At 41.2% G+C, this 22,641-nt stretch overlaps 1 protein-coding gene across 2 annotated transcripts in view; it reads left to right on the top strand.

The window, feature by feature from the left end:
• Positions 1-22,641, top strand: part of AIG1 (androgen induced 1) — a 123,231-nt gene that overhangs the window by 518 nt on the left and 100,072 nt on the right. The window contains exon 2 of one of the 2 annotated variants that reach the window (XM_035322934.1): positions 76-248. In XM_035322934.1, coding sequence (XP_035178825.1) covers positions 108-248 — 141 coding nt within the window. In that variant the 5' untranslated portion in view covers positions 76-107. Of the gene's footprint in view, positions 1-6; positions 249-22,641 lie in introns of those variants that run through there. The other variant, XM_035322932.1, reaches the window with a different exon arrangement.

Below are 22,641 nucleotides of genomic sequence, written 5' to 3'. Positions count from 1 at the left end.
AGGGCCGGGCACGGGCGGAAGCGCAGCCCGGGCTGGGCCGGCACCGCCACACGCCGCCCGCCGCCGCCGCCGCCACCGGGGCCGCCTCCCCTTGCGCCGCTCGCAACATGGCGCTGGTGCCGTGCCAGGTGCTGCGCGCCGCCATCCTGCTGTCCTACTGCTCCATCCTCTGCAACTACAAGGCCATCGACATGCCCGCGCACCAGACCTACGGGGGCAGCTGGAAATTCCTGACCTTCATAGACCTGGTAAGTGCCTGTGTGCCTGTGCCTGTGTGTGCGTGTGCGTGTGTCCCTGCCCGTTTAACGGCGGCGACCTCAAGGCGGGGACGGCGCAGGGGGGCCCGCGCCGGGCCCCGGGGCGCTCGGCCCCCGGCAGGTGCAGGCAGAAGCGCCGGGCGGCTCGGCTGGCCGGCTCCCCGCTGGAGCCCGCGGCACAAAGGCCGCCTCGTTCCTGCTTCTCTCCGCCTCGGAGCCAGGCCGGGGACGGCCGCCGGAGCGCCACCCGCCCGCTGCGGCAGCGGGGCCGCGTTTGGCCCCGGCTCTCCCGGCGGCGCGGCCTCGCTCAGAGCCGTGCGGTGGGAGGGGAGGGGCGGGAGCACGGCCGGCAGGGGAGGGGAAAGCGCTCAGCCTTCGGAAATGGGGAGCTGCTTCCCCTCAGTGCCTGCACCAAACCGCTTCGGTTCCTTTTCTTCCAGTCTACAGGCATTTTGCGGTCCCTGCAGCTACAGAAGTGTCTCAAAATGCCAGTATTTCAGTGCTTCCCCGTGCTGCCAGTGCTTCTGACAGCTTCCTTCCAGAGTCGCGAGTACTGCTGCTGCTGAGTGAGCAGCCTCAGCACCTCACATCCAGTCCGTAGGCTGGGTTTGTGGAGACCAAAGTTATGCACTGCTAACCTCGTAGGTGGAGCGTGGAAGTTTCCTTATCAGGGTTAAGCAAAGGCTCATCGCGGTCCATATTTTATTTAGAGAGAAAAAGCAACTGCCTTGTTTTTCATGTAGCCAGGACAATTTTTGTGTTGGGTGTGAAAAATTGGCTGGATCTTTGGGGATCCACAACCCCAACTAGTGCTTTACAGATACTTTGAAGTGGTGTCTTAAGGCCCGGTTTTCTCCCAGGATACAAATTCATGTTTAAATTCACCTTTTTTATTCTTTCAGGCTACTGAACAGTACAGGCAATGATATTAATTGATAGAAGTTAGCATCAAATCCCAGTAAGCTGGGGGAACTGTCGACTTCAGTGGGGATTGAATTGGATGTAAACCAACTAAAGCTAAAAGCCAGTGATGTGGTTTCGAGTCTCCTCCTTTTTCTTTCCTCTTCTAGCCCCGACAGTTGCTTGAGGATTAAGTGAACTGAGGCTGTCATACACTGAAAATAACATTTGACAGTACATTATATTCATTACTTCTGCAAAATTACAGTCTGCTGTCCGCAGCAAGTTCACGTGGACTTTTCTGTCAAAACACACACATGGCTCAGGCTACTTCTGACGTGGCCCTAAAGGTCAAGGTAGATATATAGTGCATTTTGAAATGTCTAGAACAGTGATCAACTAGCCATTTCTGTCATTTAGCTGATACTTGTCATGTGTTTCTCATAGTTACCAAGTTGTATAGGTGAGAAAAGGTTAATAGTTCCTTACAGTCTTCACTCCTCCAAATAACAGACACAACTGCTTGAATCCCTTTCTCAATGACTTGCCAGCAAATAGACCTCCCCACTTGTTGACAATATTTACTTATGACCAAAAGGCCCTGGTTGTGTGTTATCTAAGCAAATATACCTTCGCTTCTCCTGGGACAACTGGGAGACTTGAAGAAACAAAATACTGTTAGAGTCTTGAGGAGGATACCAGGAGAAGAGGTTGGAGGATGTTAGGCACGCTTCCAAAATCCTGTTTGTTGGCTTAGTCTTGAAAAACTCTTCCATAAGTTTCAGTTTCCTCAGCCATGTGCAGTGTTCCTCTGTCAGTCATTTTCAGAGGCTGTCTAGACAAAACAGCAGCCATGCCAGAGTCTTGGCAGACGTGTTCCTGCTACAGATTGTACCTCCACAAGCAGAGATTTCGTCTTTGACATCATAGAAGCACGTAGAAAATCTGTTTCCAAAAACAGCTACTACTTTTGGAGAAAAGTGAGTTTATGAACTGAATCTGAAAAATCATTTGGATTTTTTTCACCTGCCCATTTATAATGGAACATTCTCAGCATCAGTAAATGTCTCAGAGATTCAGGTAGTTGGCTTTGCAGAGGTACTGTGTGAAATGACTTTAAATTATCCTGCATGTAATACAATTTTGAATCAAATTATGAAAATCTAGTTGTTTGGACACTGAAACACTAGTCAGAGTAAAATATTGTAAATGTATTTATTGATCTGAACAGCACTTACGCTATTTGTAGAAGTCAAGCATTAAGAGGAAACTGTTTCATGCAAAGCTAAAGCTGTAATGTTACCTGTCCATCCATAATATTTTGGATGTTTACACCTAAGTAATATTGTTTTGGGTGCCAGTATTGCTGCGCAATCTCACCTGTCCTTGGGTTATGAAGGAAGATGAGCACTATTGATGACTTCTAACTGCTGTCATTCCAATTACTGACTGTTTCTTTGCAGTTGCTAATATGGTGGCAACATTCCCTAAACATCCCTATTTCCATAGACGTGTTTCTATTTCCATTTTTTTCTGGTTTTTGAAGCAATGTACTGGAATGGAGAATGCACTGAAAATATGTTTTGTCAGTACACTGGTCCTCACTGTTACTGATGATCGTTTCTCCACTTGGGGCTTTCTCCCGTATATGTGAAGGTTGTAGGTGCTTGCCCCGCTTATTCCAAAAGTGGTACGGACTTCTGCTTAGTTCCCGTGTCATTTATAGAGCAAGGAAGGGAGGTGCAAAGGGGTTAATAATTGCCGCCAAGACCAGTTAGTGGGCCCAGCAGATCAAATTATTGAATTTAACATTCAGGCTACTTCAAAACCAGAACATGTTGCTTTCATTTCTCCTCACAATACAAACCAAGCTCCAAAGTTAGTTCCTGTGAGAATGGCAAAGAACTGGATTTAGGTGGTAAACTCCAAGAGATCTGCCTAAAATCTCCTGTATAGCTGCCTTCGTTAGCCTCAGATTCACCACGTGGTGTTTCAGGAGTGGAATTCTCCACCGTTCCCTGCACCATTATCCTTAAGTTCTTTGTTGAGCCTCATAGTGAAAGTTATGTTAGGGTGAAAATGTTGCCAGTACAAAAGGATTCTTTGCAACAAGTTTGTCAGCTGCATAAAACTTCCAGAAACCTTCCCTGCTTTGCCGCTGTTTGTTCATCTCTGTAAGCGCTCGAAGTAGCTAAATTAAAGATAACTGGGTCATTCTGCACACACTGTAATCGTGCACCTGCCTTTATAAACACACATTTGTTGAGGGATCCTACGTGACAACTTTTCTAAAATGGCAGGATCCTTACTGTTGAGGAGATTAAGTTTTATTTCTCTTGGTTCTCTTATTATTGTCGCGAGAGGAGACAAAAGTAAACACAGTTTGTACTCTGGAATGAAGTGGAGCCTGCAGGTGCCAAAGGAAGACCACCTCTACTTTTTGTGTTTAGATTTGTGTGGTAATTAGCAGAAAAGTTAACCTAAGTAGGTATCTCTTTAATAAGGGGTGCCTCATCTAAATAGCTCGTAACATTTATTGTGCAGTTTCTGTGGAAATTTTATTCTTCAAACAGGCGTGAATAAACCAAGATACACGATTGCACGCACATATGCTTGCAATAACAAAATCCTGTTTGGACTTTTTGATCGTAGGGGCACTCTGACAGGCTGATCAGGGTAGTTACAGAGACAAAAACCAAGACTGGCTTTTTGGAAGCAGTCTCAAGTGTTATGTTTTATGATTATGATTAATGTCCCTGTTTTGAATAACAGAATGTTAACACGAGTATTCATACCTCGATTCAGGGCAGCCAAGGCTTGGGAGGAATTCATTTTGCTTGTATATAAATCTGTCTGGCCATATATTTTTATTACTCCCGTAAAAGAAATAGCAAGATGTCTGTGTATCCACTTTTATACGTTGCTAGCGAATTGAGTTCCACAAAAAAACAAACAAACAAACAAACAAAACAATTAAAAGTTTTGCTTCCAGTTTATATTTTGCTAATATATGATGTATTTGTTGTGTAGAAAATATCCTTAGATTTAGTTTCATTAAGTTTAAATAAGTCATCAAAACTCAGCTCATTTCTTGCCTTTGGAAAAATTCAGAGGGGCATGTTACCAACAATAGCACTAGGAACTAGAATTTGTAGATCTGTCATTTATCCTTTACATATTTTGTTTATTAGTTATTAAATTGTGTAAACTACAGTTATTACAAAAAAGATATCTGCTTAACAAAGCAAGGCTAGCATTATGGAAGATTTGTGCCCGCTCTGAACTGAGTCATGCTGATTGGAAATGGAATGGCCAGTAAATGCCAGTGGCCAGAAGAAGTCAGAAGTGAGGAATAAATTGAGGCTTTTCCTTAAGTAAATGTCAAAAAGTCAGCTTGATTGCAAACAGGCTATATAGTCATTGCCTGCTGTAAAATTAGATAATTTAATATTAGAAGATGTATTGTTTACCTTACGAAATCACAATGCCTTAGTGTTAGTAGTACTCTATTACAGTGCATAGACTCTTATCACTAATATTAATTCAGTATTAACAAAATACAGATTTTGCTCTGGGCTTGTGCTTCTCTGGCACTACACTTGAAAGTCCCCACTGTAGATGCTCTGAAACCTTTTATGAAATGGAATCTATAAATTTAGGCGAGTTAGGGCTGATGAGCTGGCCACCAGGTAGTGGTATTTGAGGTAAAGCAGAGTGTAGAAAGTAATGTTGGTTTTCTTTGTAATTCGTTATCCATATAATCAAATATTTCACAAATTTCATACTGTTGTCATAAATATAGATATAAATTCTTGCCTTCTCCTCTGTGTGGTATTATCCTGCATGTATTCACCACATCTGTTAAAGATTATAAGCGAGATCCTCTTGATTTACTGCTGTAAACCCTTAGTTTCTTTAGTGCCCTTTTTGAGCTGCTGCAGTCTCTAGCAGAGGTCTGGAGATGAAAAGGCAGTTTGTGTTCCAGACTGCGCGGTTGGCTCGCTACCTGGAGTTGAGTGAGTTTCATTGCTAACTGTATGGGCTAAACTTGCTGCAACGTAGAGGACACGAGTGAAAATGTATTCCACACTCCATGGAATATAATTACATGACTCTTTTCCAGGATTTCCTTTACTGAAATGAATTTCACCTTCTGCTCCTCTCTTTTGTCATCTGTAAAGTTACCCTGATATTCACCCATCTTTGTTCAGTGCTTTATGGCTTCTGCGTGAAAAGACTACAGAAGTGTAAGATATTATCTTGTATTACTCCCAGAGGTAATTCATCAGCATGTATCCCAGTGTCCCAGTGGTCTTACTATAGCACAGAGTGCAATCACCAGTGTTTATCAATTTACGAAGAAAGAAACTAAGGGCTTTCTTCTTTCGGAATAAGAAGGTGAGGTTTCTTAATGGTGCTTAATGTATTTGAGAGAATAGGCAACAATATAGGTAAGGGAGCCTTTTAATAAGTATGTCTTTCAGAGCTTTCTTGCTCCCTCTCTGGCTGTAAACATGTCAGAGAAACAGTTGTGTGTAGTGCTGTCGGTGTAGTAATAAAAACATAATGGTATCACCGTTTGTTATTGAGAGACCGTGTTTGCCATTTGCTTTTGGTAGCACAAATTCAGTGAAATTCGAGTGCTGTATGAAGAATTCTGTTTTAAGTTACATTAGCATGTCTTTGTTTTACAATTGGACTTAAGTATGTTCAACATTTAATTTGGGAATTCTTAGGAAAGTTATGGCTGTCATGAAATATTTGTGTTGGCAGAAGGGTTGGCAAGGAAAGGGAGGAGAACAGAAGAGAGGACAAATTGGGATCACTTACTATGGTGATAGATTTAACTAACGACAGTAATATTATTTTATAACTTGGAGCATGTAAGTGATAGGTAACAGTGCTATGCTATAAAACAGTGAAAAGTCCAAACAAGTTTGCCAAAGCAGTTTCAGAAGATGACAACTTCAAGCAGTTGGTTTAGTAGATTTTCTGTTGCCTTTGAAAAAAAAATCCTATTTGCATTGCATTGCAGTTGAAGGATTTTCTTCATAATTTTATTTTAGTAGTAAGAATAACCCAGATATTCTTCTATGTCTCCATATGACAAAGTTATTAAGTATTTTATACAATAAATTTAAATAATGACAACAGATCCCATGTATCTCAAGGAATTCCTGTGCTTGAAGTTAAAGCTGGGGTTCTGGGCTGTAGTGATTCTTTGTGAATATAAAGCAATAATAAAATATTTAATCGCTGTATGTGTTTTTGATATTTCTGTTATACTGATGAGGCCATATAAGCTTATACAAGAGATACATTTGAGAGATTGACCTTCTTAAGTTGTACTGAAGATCTATATAGCCTATTGAATAATATTTTAAATAATATAGAAAATTGCAGACTTAGTCTTTTAAATTAGAACTATTTTAAATAAAATCAAATTCCATTTGGCTCTTTGCAGTTAGATCAGCCTGAGGATGTACTCAAAATTGCATGGTAGAAGTCCATGCAAAAAAAAAAAAAAAAAAAAAAAAAAAAAAAAAAAATGGATCGCAGCATCTGAAAATAGGGAAACACACAATAAAAATATTTTATTACTGGTATGATGGAAAATTCAGATGTGCCATTACATTCCCCTAACAAAATAAAGTTGTTTGCAGACTTGAACAAAGTAAAATGACAATGAAATAGAATAAAATCAAGTTGAAAAAATAGGCAATTCTGCAGTGTGTGAAATATGATATAATGTAGATTTATTGCAAGAGATTGACAAGTGTGTGAACAAAGCAATGAAATCAAAATATTTCAGGTTGCTTTCATTATATGCAGTCATTTCTGTGCTGCAGCTTTCCATATTTAATAGGTGGAGTTGTCAGTGCCTACCTATCCTAGTGTGGTAGGCATCTAGAAAACACTTTTCTAATGATGTTAATTTAATCCAGAATCCGATGTTGGGAGGAGCTCAGGACTGGTGGAGAATTCCTTGTCATTTGGAGTTGTAATTGGTAATGCAACTAAATGACCAACACCAGTGACATGTTTATATTTTTTCAGCAGAATTAAGAGTGAAAGAAATATTGGCATGTAATAACTTCACATGATACTGGACATGTGCCTGTATAAGAAACCAGAGGGATGTTATTGCTTGCAATATATATGTGTAAAACACCTAATTCCTCTCTATTATTATTATTATTGTTATTATTATTATTATTATTATTTCAATTGTCTGAGTCTGAGGCTCAGTTTCACACCTTGGATGTCTACGTATATATGTGATTTATACAGTGGAAAGAAAACAGGCAATGCCTTGGTTTATAAGACCTAAGTGAAGTACAAACTTCTTGTTCACTCTGTGAATGGGGTGAATATGGAAAGCTTCCTTGCTTCTAATGAAAACTTTTTCAAGTTTTGCCTTATTCACCTGCATTTATTTGAACAACTACATTTTACCCATCCCATATTTTCAAAAGCTCTGAATTTGTTACTAGTCTTCAAAGCCTTACATCCTTTGTTATGTTTTTGCTATATAAGATGCAAGATTTTTTCAACTCAGCGTAGCGACATTTGCTACAACTGAAAAAGGTGTGTTTAGCTTTAGCGGATGGAAAAGTTAGCAGCAGCCTGAAGGGAAAAAAGCAAACAAATCAAACAGTGGGAAGCTGAAGTGAAACTCCTAGCTATTTCAAAGAGGAATGAACGGAAGTAAAACAAAATAACTAAACACACTGTGGTAAGACTTATAAACAAGTCCCTTTCCCAGTTTGAACTGGGATTAAGCGGTTTGAGGATTTTCATCAGCAATTTACCAGTTATCTCAGGGTATTTTGCACGCTGTTGACATATAGTTGGCATTGTTTGTTGGTTTTTTGTTTGTTTGTTTTGCAATATACTGCAAAATTTAGAGATTCTATTGGCTGGAAACAGGTTAAGCTCATATGAAGTGCTGGGAGGAAATCAGAACCTGATTGTCATTTGTCCGAAAGCTCCTTCTGGCAGTTTAGGCAAGTCCCTGTTTTCCCTCTCAAGTCAGAAAGAAACACTGGAATGCCTCATGCAGCAGTGCCTGAACATCTTGTCTTGCCACTGTCCTTGCAAGCATCCTGTTTACAGTAGGGTTTTCTAAACAAATACTTGTCAAAGGGTGCAATTATGTCATAATTTCCACTGAAATCTATGTGCAGCTGACATAGCTCAGGTATTTTTGCCATGGTTGGTCATTTCAGGGTGTTTCAGGACTGCTCACAGTAGAGCTTAAAACAAAACTAGTAGCGCTGGATTTTTACTAGCTGAATATTCGGTGTCCTGATAAAGATAAAGTAGAACAGAATGTGCAGGAGAGCAGAATGTCAAATCCCTTGCTAATTCCTTGCTAGCAAGGCACAAGGAGTGGTACGTTTTTGCAATGAATTAGTGTAAGTGAAACAATTTATGAGAGCTGAAGTTTACCTGCACAAATGCTGCTAGACACTTCAGACTGTTTGAGTTGGTTGTTTAAGGGCTTTGCAAGGAATTTCAGTTTTACTCTGGCTTATTTTTGTTTTTGAGCAGTGCTGTCTGTATCTATATATATTTTTAAACCTCTGTGTACCTGAGGGTGAATTTACTATTTTTTTTCCTTTCCTCCATTTGTATATATTTTATCAGGTATCTTGAAGCCTTCTGGCCCTGGCAGCACATAAGTAACAAAATGTTATTTATTATTATTACTGTTAGTATTATTAGAATTCAGTAGGAGTGGGAGTTCCGCATGCAGAGCACAGGTGGCATATGTTCCTAAATGTACTTGTTTCAGATGCAAGAGGAAGAAAAAGAAGCACTTTCAATGCTGCTGTATAAATTGGTAAAACGCATGAATGCTGAAGAAATGTTTTCTCTGTGAAGTGCTTAACAAGCTCGTGGCTGAAGTTATAGAAGCATTTCATACAGCTAATATTCAGGCTAGCATCTCTGTGTGATCCTGAGACACTGCAGCAGGGCTCTGTTCCCTAGAGAAGACACAAGTTATCATGCCCAAATGCTGGTGCAGGCTCAGCTCTGTGAAGGCTGCAAGTAGAAAAAGTGGGAGAGAACAGGAAGAGATGACAGCACTTTGCGCTGGGGTGAGCAGGTGAGAGAGCGCACCATCTGATGAGCCTAGTGCTGTGACAAGCTGGTGTTTAGGAGTGTGCCAGCCATGAGGACGAAATGAGGGAAAACAAGGTGTGGAGATAGGAAGCGGCCCGTATTTCTCACCCAAACCAGCGTGTGTTGGGGCTCCCTCGGACTTCCTCGTCCTCTCCCCATTTCTTCCTCCGACACCCCCCATCACCACCACCCCCACAGCCCCCGCTGGCAGCACAGAATCACGTCCCTGCAGGACGTGTCTGGCTTAGCCCTCTGCTGTGCAGCACAGGGTGCCTGCGAAACTTTGCTCCTAGTTGGAAGCCATATGCACTGACAGATGCAGAGGTCCCCGTTTGCTGTTCACTTAGGCTCCCAAACAAATTGAAATTCCACGCTGTGAAAACTTTCTTGACCTTACTTTACTTGTTCTAGCAGTGTTCCAAGAACTGAGAATTTGCATGAGCACTAGACACAATTAGCTGCCTTCCTATATGTCCCAGGAAGCGAGTGCTAAGGAGGTGTGAGTCACGGAGGAAACCTCTACCACATGGGACCGGTGCAAGCACTGTGCTGGTGAACTGGACAGGCAGGAGGCTGAAAGGGATTTGGGGTATTTGGTGACGGGTATGCATTGGTGTGTACGTTTGACATAATTGTTATTTACTTACGCCGCACACAATAAGAAAATATTAAGCTGTGTTTGTAAAAGCTACTCTGTGCTCTAATCTCTCCATATGCTGTGCACACATAAGAGTAAATCGGCCTGTTAACCACCGAAGTCTGCTTAGGTGACCAGTTAATGAACTGTAGGTAGAATGGCTTGAGTGGTTTGAGATAGCCAGACACTGTTCAGTTTTCGAGTGTCAAAGAACTGGAGCTAAGAAGGGAGAGCAGGCAGCTTTCAGGTCAGCTGTCTCATGACCTAGCAGGGCTAGAAAGGGATATTCCTGTATTTATTAAGAAGCTAATGATTGTTTCTAATTCTAACGTGATTATAGAAGATTAGTATTCAAATCTCCTTGACTCAATGCCAGCATAATTTCAGAAGCTAAACACCTCTAAATTACCGGAGATAATATCCTATGCTATTAAATCATGTGGCATTTCAAGCTAGGTTTTGTTTTCTTTTTCTCATGGTTTGAGGCAGGAGCTACAAAAATGGTATTGCCAAGTTAATTAAAAGCTGTTTTGTTCCCCGTGAAGTATGAGGTTGAGTTAAAATTATGACATGTATTTTATGCAGATGTATTTTAGAAAATGTCAGAAGGACCTCTTTTTACTTTGGCGATTTGAGCCAGTGGGATCTGAACTTCTCAATTTTAAAATCAACCAACGACATAAAAGCAAAGCATGAATGTCTTTGAGGATGTGCAAGGGATGATTCAAGTCATCGACTGCGGGCTTCATGAACAGAAGTGCTCCCACTTTGCCCTGTTCCATTTGTGTCCCTTATCACCCAGCCACGCTCCCCAGTTTCACATTTTCCCTTTCTTCCTTGTGGGAACCTGCCTGTGCAGCACTCCTTTCCTCATTCCTTCTCATCTCTTCTTACCAGCACCGTGTCCATGATCTTTGGCTCAGTTTCCTAGTTCCAGCTGCATACCCAGTCCCCTTCCAGAAGCCTGTTTTCCCCTCTAGTGCTTCTGTTCTTGTCCCCGTAGTGCTCATTATACATTTCACCCCATTCATGCATCCTGTCTTTTATCCCTGTTCATTCACTGCCTTACATCGTACCCTCATCCTGTCCATCCCAAACACCTCATCTACTTAGTTCTTGTGTCTTCTTAAAGCACCCAGTCAGACCCATAACAACGAAGAATCAGCCACCTTTCACCAGAACAGCTTGATTTCAGCCTAGTGATAGCCTTAAAGAAACCACACTTGGAATCATGTTGTTGCATAAGAATCTTAGCTTTGCTCTCTGTTTCTGAGCAAGTTTTTAAGCATCCTTGTTTCAGGAAAAAACACCCAGAAGTGTTAAGCATAATGGATCAAGAGCCTAATGTTTGTTATGGTGTTAAAATCTTGTCATTTTTTGGTAGTCTGCCATGCAAGTTTTTGTGATAATCTTCCAATTCAGAAACAGGTCCTTGATAAAAATCGATGTTCCAGTGGAAAAATCAAAATGATGTAGAGAATCATCAGTCACTGTTTATTCAGACATTTTACGTCTTTTCTTTTTTTGCAATTTGTATATTTTAAATGATGCTGAAATTCTTTTAATTGTATTTTGTATTTCCTAGCAAGTAAACACATCCTGTAATAGTAATTGTGAGGTTTGAAATCTGCTGCATGCAGTGAGATGAACAAAAATATTTTGAAACATTGCTTAGCTTATCAGCCATTACTGTTGTTAATAGAGGAAGCTTGCTTTTTTTTTTTCATGTGAATGTATATAAGTACTTATTCTTTGTTTGTGTGGGCGGATTGGGAGTGCATGCAGACATGTATGTTGCAATTTAGAATGTGGGAATGGGGGAAGAGGGAAATCTGCATTTCACAGCGGTAACTTTCTGTTCAAACCTATAGGGAAGAATATTCCTTCTCGTTAAGGGCTGCCGACCCAGAAGACTGAGAGAGACGAGCCTGCCACAGCTCCGTGCCCCCAGGTCCAGCCAGGAGCAAGGCCAAACACGTGCCCAGTAGGCACACAGAAGCACACCTGTATGATACATATGTACATGGCAGGGCCTGCCACAGAGATCAGCGCAGACAGAAACACTCAGCAGCACTTGGCATGCACACCAACAGCCTGCTCCTGCTCCTGTTTCTTGCTGATCAGGGTGAAGGCCTGCTGGTGGGGAATATGTCCAGAAATACAGTGGGGGTACCTGCAGCGAGTGGCCGGGGTCACTCAGGCATAACAGGGTGCTCACAGGGGGTCATGCAGTGACCCTCACATATGGACACTTGCTGCTCTGGGTGCTGACACCACAGAGGCACAGTTCCCTGAGGCCCATGGTCTGACTCCAGTTCATGGCACTGGTTTCCCTCTGCACCTGTGTGTCTGAGTGTACACCTTTTATCATGTAACGTAGCAATTTTCCGGGGCTTGAAATTTCCCTGGAAAATGAGCGAACTGACTGAAACGCTGCCTGCTGCTCACAGACCACCTGTGCTTTACATTTATCACCAGAGTGGTTACTCAGGCAGGGAAGGATTGGGTTGCAGTGCCCAGTAAAGTCCTTAGGGATCCTACCATAGTGTCTTGTAAGTGTAAAAACAGGTCTCTGAAATGTATGCCAATGCAAATAAAATTCTGACTGGGCCAGGTGGTTTAGATTTAAGAATGCCTTGCAAGATATGTCAGCCAAATAGTCAAGTGACGGCTGGAACAAGGAGTGCTCAGCTCAGACCACACAGGGTCTGTAGCCCCCCTGGTTAGCCTCTTTCTTCCCTGTGACCAGCACAGGGTTGGCTGCAGGCTGAGAGCATCGCTATGACGGGAGCAGATTTGTCTCGATGCAGCTTATTGCAGGGAGTCTTTTGTCCTACCACAAGGATCAATCTGTGTGCCCTGCCATTGGAAACAATGCTCGCGATGGCCTAGTGAAAAAATGTCACAAAAAGTCTGTGGGTCTTGTAAGAGGTATTACTTCTGGCATTACTTCTGGCAGCGAACAGGAAGGTATTCTCTCTGTATTAGCCACAATCCTTCTGCTTGGTTTGGATGGGAGGTGACACTCACCATGCTGCTTGTAAGCTAGAAATATGAGAGATTTCAATACCTTGCAAGATAAGGCCCTGAAATATTGATTTATATATATATTTATTTGTTTGTTTGTTTTTTTTAAGCCTCTTCTGCTGTGATTGTAATCACAATTTAGCAATTGGGAATTTCTATGGGAAGAAGAAGTCAATCTCATGATTTCTCATGAAAAAAAAAAATATTTAGCAAAAGTATTTCAAACTCATGGTTCCAGTACAGTTGGACTGACCAAGTAAAAACAAAACACTTGATTGGTTTCATTGAGATACTTGAGATACTTGAGATTGGCCAGCTTTCCCCCCTAGACCTGATATTTTAGCTATTTTGGGTCGTGTGCTCTATGAATGTGTCTAAATGGAGTTTGCCAGACAAAGAAGCGTGGCAATCGGGGTAAAACTGTTGAACAAGGTGCTTATTTGGTGTGCCTGTATCTCGGTGCATTTTCAGGGGAGGCTTTGGCTGGGTTGTGGCCCACACATCTTTGAGCCCTGGTTCTGAATCATTCCGATGTCTTCTGCACCCCTCAGGCTGCTGGCCTGGAGCGTATATATTCTGCAAGAGTCTTGTGTCAGAGAAGACACGTCTTTGCCATTCAGAATTCCTTAGAGTAAACTGACCTTTCTAAAGGACTCTTTTAAGCCAGGTAGATGGGCATTCAGCATTATGAATCAGACCTGGAACAGCCCCATCTTTTATTAATATAATGTCTCCTGATTTACTGCAGGAAGCCACTGAAATGATTAAGCGTACCGGCAGTCTGCATAAAATGCCTGGGTGACCTCCAAAGCACTATGAGAAACATCAGAGAAAAATTTTAAAACCTGAATGATCAGGTTATAGAAATTAAAGCCATATCTCAGTGTGTTGGAAATGCTGTTAGAATAGGAAGGCAGGCGGTGGCTGCAGAGTGGCAGAAGATTAAGGCCACATCTCTTCCATAGCACCTATAATGAGTCAGTGCTCTGGGTGGAAGGTGTCTTTCTGCTGGTTTTTGTTTGCAGTTTTCCTCCTTGGTGATCTTCCTCCAAAAAAGCATAGGTAAATACTATAAACGTGAAGAATGCCTATTCCAAATAGCTAACCTTGTCTGTTTACTTGGTATATTCTTATTTCCATATAATCTCTTTAGTTCTCCATCATCCAAGAAAGAAGCAATGCACACGTAGATGGACATCTTCTGATTGCTATTTAGGGCCAAATTAATAAATCCTGCTAGCCAGTATCTTGCTAAGAGTAAAATTGCTTTGTAGTGCCAATTTACTTTATTACAAGACCTCAAAGCACTTAGGGAGTATTAGCTAACTAAGTTTCACAACGTCCCTCTGCAGAGAAGCAATCAGATCAGCTGGATATATAGTCATTAAAATCCTCGTGGTGTTATCTTTGTTGTATAACCTATCTTTTAGAACACCGCTAATCTCAGGTGGTCCAGGAGGTGATCACTCCCTTCGGGCTTTGGGCTTTTCTGCAGGATGAGGTGGGGCTGGGGTTGGGACTGGCTATTCCAGCAGCACTGTCCGGGTAATGAAACCTCACCCCCAGCCCTCCCCGTCGCACCCACTGACTCAGGTGCTGCCACTGCTGCTCACGAAGAGGTGGGAAGCGTGTGGCTATTTGTAGGGGCATGGTGGCTGCCATTAGGAGTGAGTGCAGGGCTGCACTCTTCTTACAGGCAGCTGCTGCCCCTTGGGAGCAGCCGGGCTCAGTTCTGACTCGCGTTTTGCCCCAGCTTCATCTGCTCTTCAAGACCAGCCCCATGTCCTACTCTAGGCTCAGCCCTTCCCAGAGCGGCAGCAGACACTTGCTGCAGGAAAAGAGATGGGGAGGGGCATGGTGCTGGTTGGCCTGGTGGGTCTAGGAAGGTGGATGTGATGACAGAGGAAGGGTGTGCTGCGGCCAGACTGTTGATGAGGGAGAAAGGAAGAGAAATAGCTATTTAAATGGCAAAACGTAGGCTGCTACTGGGAGTGCAGAGTGGGTGGTTATTGCAGCAGAGCATCAAGGATAGCTGGAGCACGGAGAGTTGACCTTGAGGAGAAAGGGAGGAGGCCCCAGACCAGAGATCTGGCCCCTGTATATGCCAAATTGAGGGCATCCTCCAAGTCGGCAGCAGCCATGGGGTTTATTGCTTATTTCTGGGCAGAAGGAGGTGTACCTGCACTGTGTAGCGCATGCGGTATAAATCAGGAAATTCTGGGAGATGTTGAACCTGCTGCGTACACACTGTGAAGTCAATCCCTGCGTGAGCAGTAGATGTTGATCCAGAAGAATCAGGCATTCAGCAGGCTGAACAACTACCACGAATCCCCACATTCTGCCTGGAGACAACTTGTAGCTGGAAAGGGGGAAAAATGAATGTATGGCAGCTCTCACCTCCACGGTTAGCATGTAGGTTAGCATGGGGGCTTCCACCCACATGACCTACTTGTGGAACACCAGTGGCAGCTTCTCTTCTGAAATAAACAGCGTGATATCGTCCATGCATGTTTGAGTAGGACGTGTATTTCTTTTGGCTGCGAGAGAGGAAGGTACAGTTGTCAAGCCCAGATGGAGGCTTTGAAATATGCATGATAGTGGCAGCTGTGTGTGGGAAGAATGACTTGAAGTGTGTTGAGGAGGAGGAGGCTTGTTTACTGTGTTGCTGTCTTCATGTAGCTGCAGAGTTGAATGGAGGGAGAAATGAGGAATGCATTTCATGACCGTGGATTGTTGCTTCGCTTGTGCTGGACATTTTTCTCTCAAATGTTGTTATTCATTATTTGTTTAAAAATTTGCAAAGGACCATGGAGTTACAGTGGAGGAGACTGCAAAAAACATACTGTCGGTATATCTTCAGTCCCCCAGTCCTCATGAATAAAGACCCTGTTTTGCTGAACTGGGCCTCTATATCTGAAGGTTTCTTCTCGAAAGCTGGGCTGAACTTGATGTCTGTGCTCTTTAGAGAGGAACATATTGTTCTGGCTGTCTATCCGATCCTGATTCTGTGCGTATTTATTAGAGGTTATGTAAACACTTAGGGCTATGTACGACTGTCATCTGTAGGGACTTGTGTAGGGATCCTGCTTCATGGCTACTGCTGCTCCATAGCAGTGCTGCTGGAGCAGTGGCCCAAGGGCCTCACTGTCTTTCACTGGGGGGAGATGGGGAGCAGGCATGGGCAGATCAGAGTGGCCTCACAGCCAAGCACTGCCCACACACAGTCTGCCACTTGGTTCCTGAGCGTCTGCGTTCATCCAGGGGAGCGGGGTCAGGCTGGGCATGCTCCTCTGCCTGCTCATAAATGCAGCTGCGTTGCTGCAGCCCATGAGGAATTCCAGAATCAAGGATCCAGCTCTCATAGCTGCTGAGCAGGTCACCCTGTTCCAGGAAAAAAGCAATGCCATCCTTAGCCCAAAGGTTTTGAGATGCAAGACAGAATGCATATGTATGTTCTTACATTTGTATATAAAAAGAAAGAAGGACATGGGGTACCACAGGAAGTATCGTGATGGCATGCTGAAGTGGAGCATGTGTCAAGTTAATTCACAAACTCTTAGTGATTTTATATTTTTTTTTTAGATTTACGTGTATGATTTTCAATTATCTCATTATCATTTTTCTGTGGAGACAATAAGGGTTTATGGCTTACTTTTCTTCTTACAAGAATGTTGTCCAAGCATTTTTTGTGAATACATTTTTTGCATTCCCAGAGCATGAAATTTATCTTTTCTGAGTAATCTCCTAGTATCTCCTTCAGCTATGTGGATTTAAAAGGTCTTTGCCTTAATTAAGAAAAATGGATCTACAAAGAAAGTCTGAAGATGCAAAATTGTGTAACAGAAGAACATAAAAAGGAGCAAAAGTACCCCGGTAACAAACTTCAGGAATCACAGAGCAAGGTTTGGTGTCAGTTCCTTTACTCTGCCGTAGTGCATGGCTCAAACTGCCCTGGACCCCAGCACTGGAAGACTGCCTTGCACCTGACACTCAGATAAGGTCATGTATCTGCTTCCGCAGGACTTCAGTTAAGCATAGGAGATAGCTTCCAGATGCACTTAGTTGTGGGAGTAGCTGTCATTTAAATGTGTAATCGTATGACAGCAGCTTTCAGATTTTTATCATTTGAAAATCTGTATCCTAAATAATTTATCTGATTTGAGCTTTAAGCTTAGAGTAATCATTTCCATTATAAACATCCCTCCTTTCCTCTTTCTGCAGATCTGTGAACAAAGCATGCTTCAGACCTTTTCCATTCACCAAGTATGTCAAAGTATCTTACAAAGAACCACAGCAGCAAAGGGAAGCAATATTAATATTCGTACTTAACCTGACTTTTCCACAGCTTTATTTTTATCTTGCCTCAATTGTGACACAGAGCAACAATGTAAAGAGCCAAAGCTGGTCATCAGACACTTCATATGACCATTTCTCACTGTGCTTAAGACCAGGAAATTGATTAAATATCTAAAAGCCAGGTTTTCTGAAGCCATAAAAGTCATAAATTTCACTTTGACATGATCAAAGTGTAGAACCATCAAAAAGGGAAATTTACAAGTGTTTGTTTCTGTATTGGACAAACACAACATCTTTACAACACTTCAAACAGAAGATGTTGCTGCAAATGGAGTGTGAAAAAATTATCAGCTTAATTAGTAGTAAACAATCATGGCAGCAAAAGAATTTTAGGTGTTTATATTCTTGATTAATCATAGTCCAAATTTGCTTCTGACAATTTCACTTTGAAAATTATGCTAGTTTTATTGTTGTTCCTCTCTCTTCCAAATGAGTTCAGAATTTAGCTTTGTTAGTGCTTGAACTTCTGTGCGTTCTTCCTCCTGTTTTAAGGCCTCTGACTTGCACCGTGTTGCCATTTACGTCTTAGTAAAGTGAATGCACATCAGTATCATTTGATCTTGCTAGTAGCTTATCTTCGTTTCATATGGAGACGTAGGTAAGTTCAAATGCTTAAGACAATAGGAAATTAGACTGAGGATGGATGAAGGCTCTGTCTCACATGAGGCAGATGCCAGTTAGAAACACGTGTTTAAGCTGGTAAACAGACAAACTGAAGCATGGAGAACAATCTGAAATTTACACTGCAACTTTTCCAGTTGTTTCCAGAGTATTTAACTCTACACAGTTGCCACATGAAAATTACTTTTCTCCATGATAGACTTAGCATGTGGACGTAGCTTTATCAACAGGAAGGAAAAGCAAGTGGTGTTTATTTAGAAGTGTGTATAACTATATTTAAGTGTGACCTTTCAAAGCTGTCTATAAAGGAGGCAGGTATTCAAATCTTGAAGAATTTCTGCCAACTGTTTTCTATCAAGAGCAAAAGGATTATTCAGGGAGCCTAGTTCAGTCCTCAGTTCTGATTGTCTTCTTATTCCAGAATGTCCTGTGCCCTAACGTGTCTTCACAGGATAATTCACAAACTGTGCTTCACTTTATCTATATAATGTGACAATATTAGCTACTGTTGCTTCATTGGTAATGTCATAAAGTATAACCAAACATGATTTTCTGTGCTTTATGCCTTGTGTTGTGAAGTCTAGTAGGTTTCATTTTCAATTTCTTTTGAAGTCCAATCTATAAATGTTAAAAGGATGAGTACTTTGCTGTAGCATTTACCAGCTGTAAATTTGTTTCACAGTTTCTTCAAATAAACCAGTAATGTGATATTGTATAACTGCACTAGAAAATATTCCTTATCTTAATTTATAACATATGGAGCCAGCATCCATATGTTTTATCAAATGTTCTGAATGTCCAGGAAAAAAATAAGAAAAAAAAATTGAACTGAAGTTCACCTGACAGGGCATATAAGACTTGGTTATGGACCTTCAGAGAGACTTGTGTGAAAGTCCTTCATACAGGCTTTGCATATTCATTTCATACAACATATGATTAGGTAAAGTGGGATTTTTCAAAAACTTTGCTTCAGTTAATCTTTGGCACCTATTGGCATCAGTGGAGCAGAAAGCCCAAGGAGGACCACATATTTGTGAGATCCCACCCAGAGTGTACTACAGGGCTGAACAGAGGAGGAAAAGTAACAAAATGAGGGTGAATATTGTTTGTGAAATGGAATATGTATAGGATATGTAGGTCATATTTTTTTTGTAAGGGAAGAGGTAGCAAAACAGTCCCTCCTAGCACAGTCGCCATGTTCTTGTTTTCTCTCCTGGTTAAATATATCTCTTCAGACCTCTGTAGGTGTGATTATGGTGCTGTTACAGGCATTGAGATTCCGGGTCCTTTCTCTATTGATCAGTTTAATTAGCAGCAGTGAGAATGATAGAATTCTTTTGAGGCTAGCCAATTTTTGAATTCTACACCTCTAAGGTGACTCTAATCTCTCAAGACAAACTGAAGCTTTGATTTCAGCCTTTTCCGGCACAAGTGAAAACAACTCTGTGACTACATGCTCTCATGCATATCCCTTTCTTGTCTATTGCATTTTCATTGACAAATGTCTCCACAAAATGAAAAGAAAACATTTCCATCCTAGTTCGTTAGCATCTTGTCTACATTGCACACAGAGATGCCAATGAAAAACCTATGGAAACTCAAGTCCTTAGAAATCTCCCCAAGTTGTTAAGCACTTTAGTAATACACCATTATCTGTTGGAAAGGCTAGCTAGAAGACTTTTATAAACTTTTTCAAGAAAATACGTTAGTGCTGTATTTCACCTGCAAGTTGTCTTCCAGATAAGTAAGTGACAAATTTCTTACATATACTTAAGTAACAAACTTTTAATCAACAAATGTTTAATCGTGGCAAAAGTTGAATTGGAGTCAGTTTGCTGCTGGCACCAGGACTTGGAAGGATCCAGGATCACATACCACGATGAAGACCTCAGCAAAGAATGTGTAGCATCACCTTCATGTGAACCGAGGGTTGGGCACAGGATGTGAGTAAGAATTCTTCATATTACTCGAAAATAGTGGACTGTAAAATTACGTGTAAAAGACAAAACCATTGTTTTAAATGTTTTTTGGTTTTGTAGAGATAAAAGCAGATCCTGGGCTGGCACCACAGAGGTGAGAGATGAACCTGTGAGTACATGTGAAAAGCCAAACAGCAGTTTAAAAGGGAGTGCTGGTGTGAACTGTGTGAACTGTCAAGAGAACTTACTGACCTGTTAGACATCAAATTGCAATGAAATAACCAGCTACTTGTCTTCACTCTTTCTATGTGTCAGTACTAGAAACATGCTGAAATGTGCAAAAGTAGCTTGTCTTTATTCTGATGGGTGAATTGAGCCTAGGTTATCTTTGCTGCCATTGTAGTCACAGAATGATCTCCAGTTTTGTTATTACTGTTTTTGTATGAACATACAAAATGGCAATCAAATGCTACCTTATACATATTACTTTGTGATTATCCATTACATGAGTTTAAGCTCAAATCCTGAGTTGGTGAGAGTCCCCTGGCTATTTTCCCCCAAACTGAGTAATGTATTTAATGTGCTGCACCAGCAGGGAGACAATTGAGCAAGACCAAGTACTCTTGCTGTACTGTCTGCACCAATGTCCTCATGTGAAGTTTAAACCTATAATGACTGTAGAAAAAGTCCTTCAGTAAATTGTGCAAATACTTTACAATTGTTCAATATAATAATCAGATGCAATCATTCAAGACATATCTGCGTTTTGCTAACAGGGAAGAAATTTCACAGTCCTTGCCATAACTAAAGACTTTCCCTCATGTGAACACCCAGACTTGATGTAATTACAGAATTGTTCAGACTGGAGGGGAACCCAGGAGGTCATCTAGTCCAACCCCTTGTTCAGATCATGCTCAACACTGACCCATGTTTCCTAGGACATTGTCCAGCTGGGTCCTTTCTAATGGCTTGAAAACCTCCACTCTTCAGTATGTTAAAACTCTTCTACAGTTACACATCCATCTCCTTCTGTTGTATTTTAGAACTGCTCAGTCGTGTTTCCTGTTAAGGATCTCGCTGTTGATGATCCCATTTGCTGGTCATGTGATAATGTAGCATGTGTGCTCATAATCTGTCATCTCTCCTGATACAGCATATTTTTGGAATTGTTTATGGGCATGGGATCCACATCCATTTTTTTCCAGTAGGTCTTGTTATATCTAGCCAGCATATGTGTTACTGAAGATGTTAAGAGGAGCCACACCACAGAGATAATGAAAATAATGTGCAAGCACCAGATAATGCAATAATGCAAAAGCACGAGGTTTTGCCTCGTTATTATTTTTTTGACAGCAGCCTTCTCTGCAGATACAAAGTATTTCTTTCTGTTATTCATTAGTTTAGTTCATTAACTAATTCATCCAAACAGGATAAAGAAAAATTAACCGAGAAAACAACTAGGAGTTAAAAAGTAGGAAAGCTGGTTTTCCTTCTCCTCATCTGCAAATAACAATGAGGTGTGGGAGGCTAAGATCTATGAGTTCTAAAATCTTGTAGGGCATGGTGAAAAGAAACAATAAGTCTGGTTTTACATATGACAGAAAACATTTCATTTGTTGAATATGTCAGATTTAAATACACCATGTGTTGTTATATGTTTTTCTTTACATGTGCAACACTATTAAAGTTCATTTATTTAGTTAAAACTGCTCAAACTTTTGGTTGGAGCAGTTTTCATGTATTCTAGTTTCCATCTGAATTCACCTTGTCACCAGTCATGATAATTATCTATTAGAGATAAAATAAATGCACCAGTTTATTCCCCCATTCTTAGTGTAATAATAATAATAATAATAAAAAAGGAATATAGCAAAAAAAAAGGCTTTTATTTCTTTAGAGAGAAGAGTTTGCCGTTCTATTGGTTTCAGCCCTTGCAAGTCAGGTTAAGTTCCAAAATACAAGAGTCCTTTTTTCTGTCTGTAGTTGACTAGGAGGTTACATTCAGTGTGACTGTTCTATGTTGCTTATGTGGCAACAGTGCCTCGTGCCTTATTTCTCTGAGGTGCTCTTCGGCAGGGTCTTCATTGAAGAAATGGGAAGTTGTGCAGAATATAGCAGTCTGCTTCCTAAGTATGTCTTGGCACAAAGAAAATACCTTTTTTTTTGTTTTGTCCAGCTATAGTAGCTTTTCCTGTATTTTTTTTCCCAGCTGATTTTAAAGTGCTGGTTTGAATTACTAAGCAGTAAATGGCTTTGGATTTGCCTACTTTGCTGTTTTTTTTGCTTATTATACAAACACTGAAGTTAACAGATGTACTATTCCTGCCTTGTTATGAAATGGTCACTGATGAGGATCTTCTCAGTTTTGAATCTTACTCTTGCCTTTAATCTGAATAAATTTTTTTGACCTGTAAGGAAAATGTCTTTTATAGTTTTATGAAAGGTTACTATTAAGAATTAAGAAGGTAGAAGCGTACTGTATAGCTTCTGAGGACTGAACCAGATTTTATTAAGTGTAGTCAAAAATCGGTTCATCTTTGCTTTATGGGTTTTCCTTAGTTTTTGAAAAATCTCTAAGAAAGAGTCTCTCTCATGCACTCTCCAACTTCAGTCTGAAAACCTGGGAAATACAAACTGGGGGAAAAAGTGTGAGAGGAATGCTTGTGGAGATATATTTATAATGCCGTAGTAATGCTGTGATATACAAATCGATTAATTTTTCTTTGACACAGTATGGAAATAATGTTACGATGGTTTACCTGCTAGCATACACAATAGGTAAACACAAGGTTAA

This window comes from Oxyura jamaicensis, chromosome 3, assembly GCF_011077185.1.
Source record: "Oxyura jamaicensis isolate SHBP4307 breed ruddy duck chromosome 3, BPBGC_Ojam_1.0, whole genome shotgun sequence".
In the NCBI taxonomy this organism is placed as follows: domain Eukaryota; kingdom Metazoa; phylum Chordata; class Aves; order Anseriformes; family Anatidae; genus Oxyura; species Oxyura jamaicensis.
The sequence above is the reverse complement of the archived record's forward strand: the minus strand, read 5'-3'. Positions and strand labels throughout refer to the sequence as shown.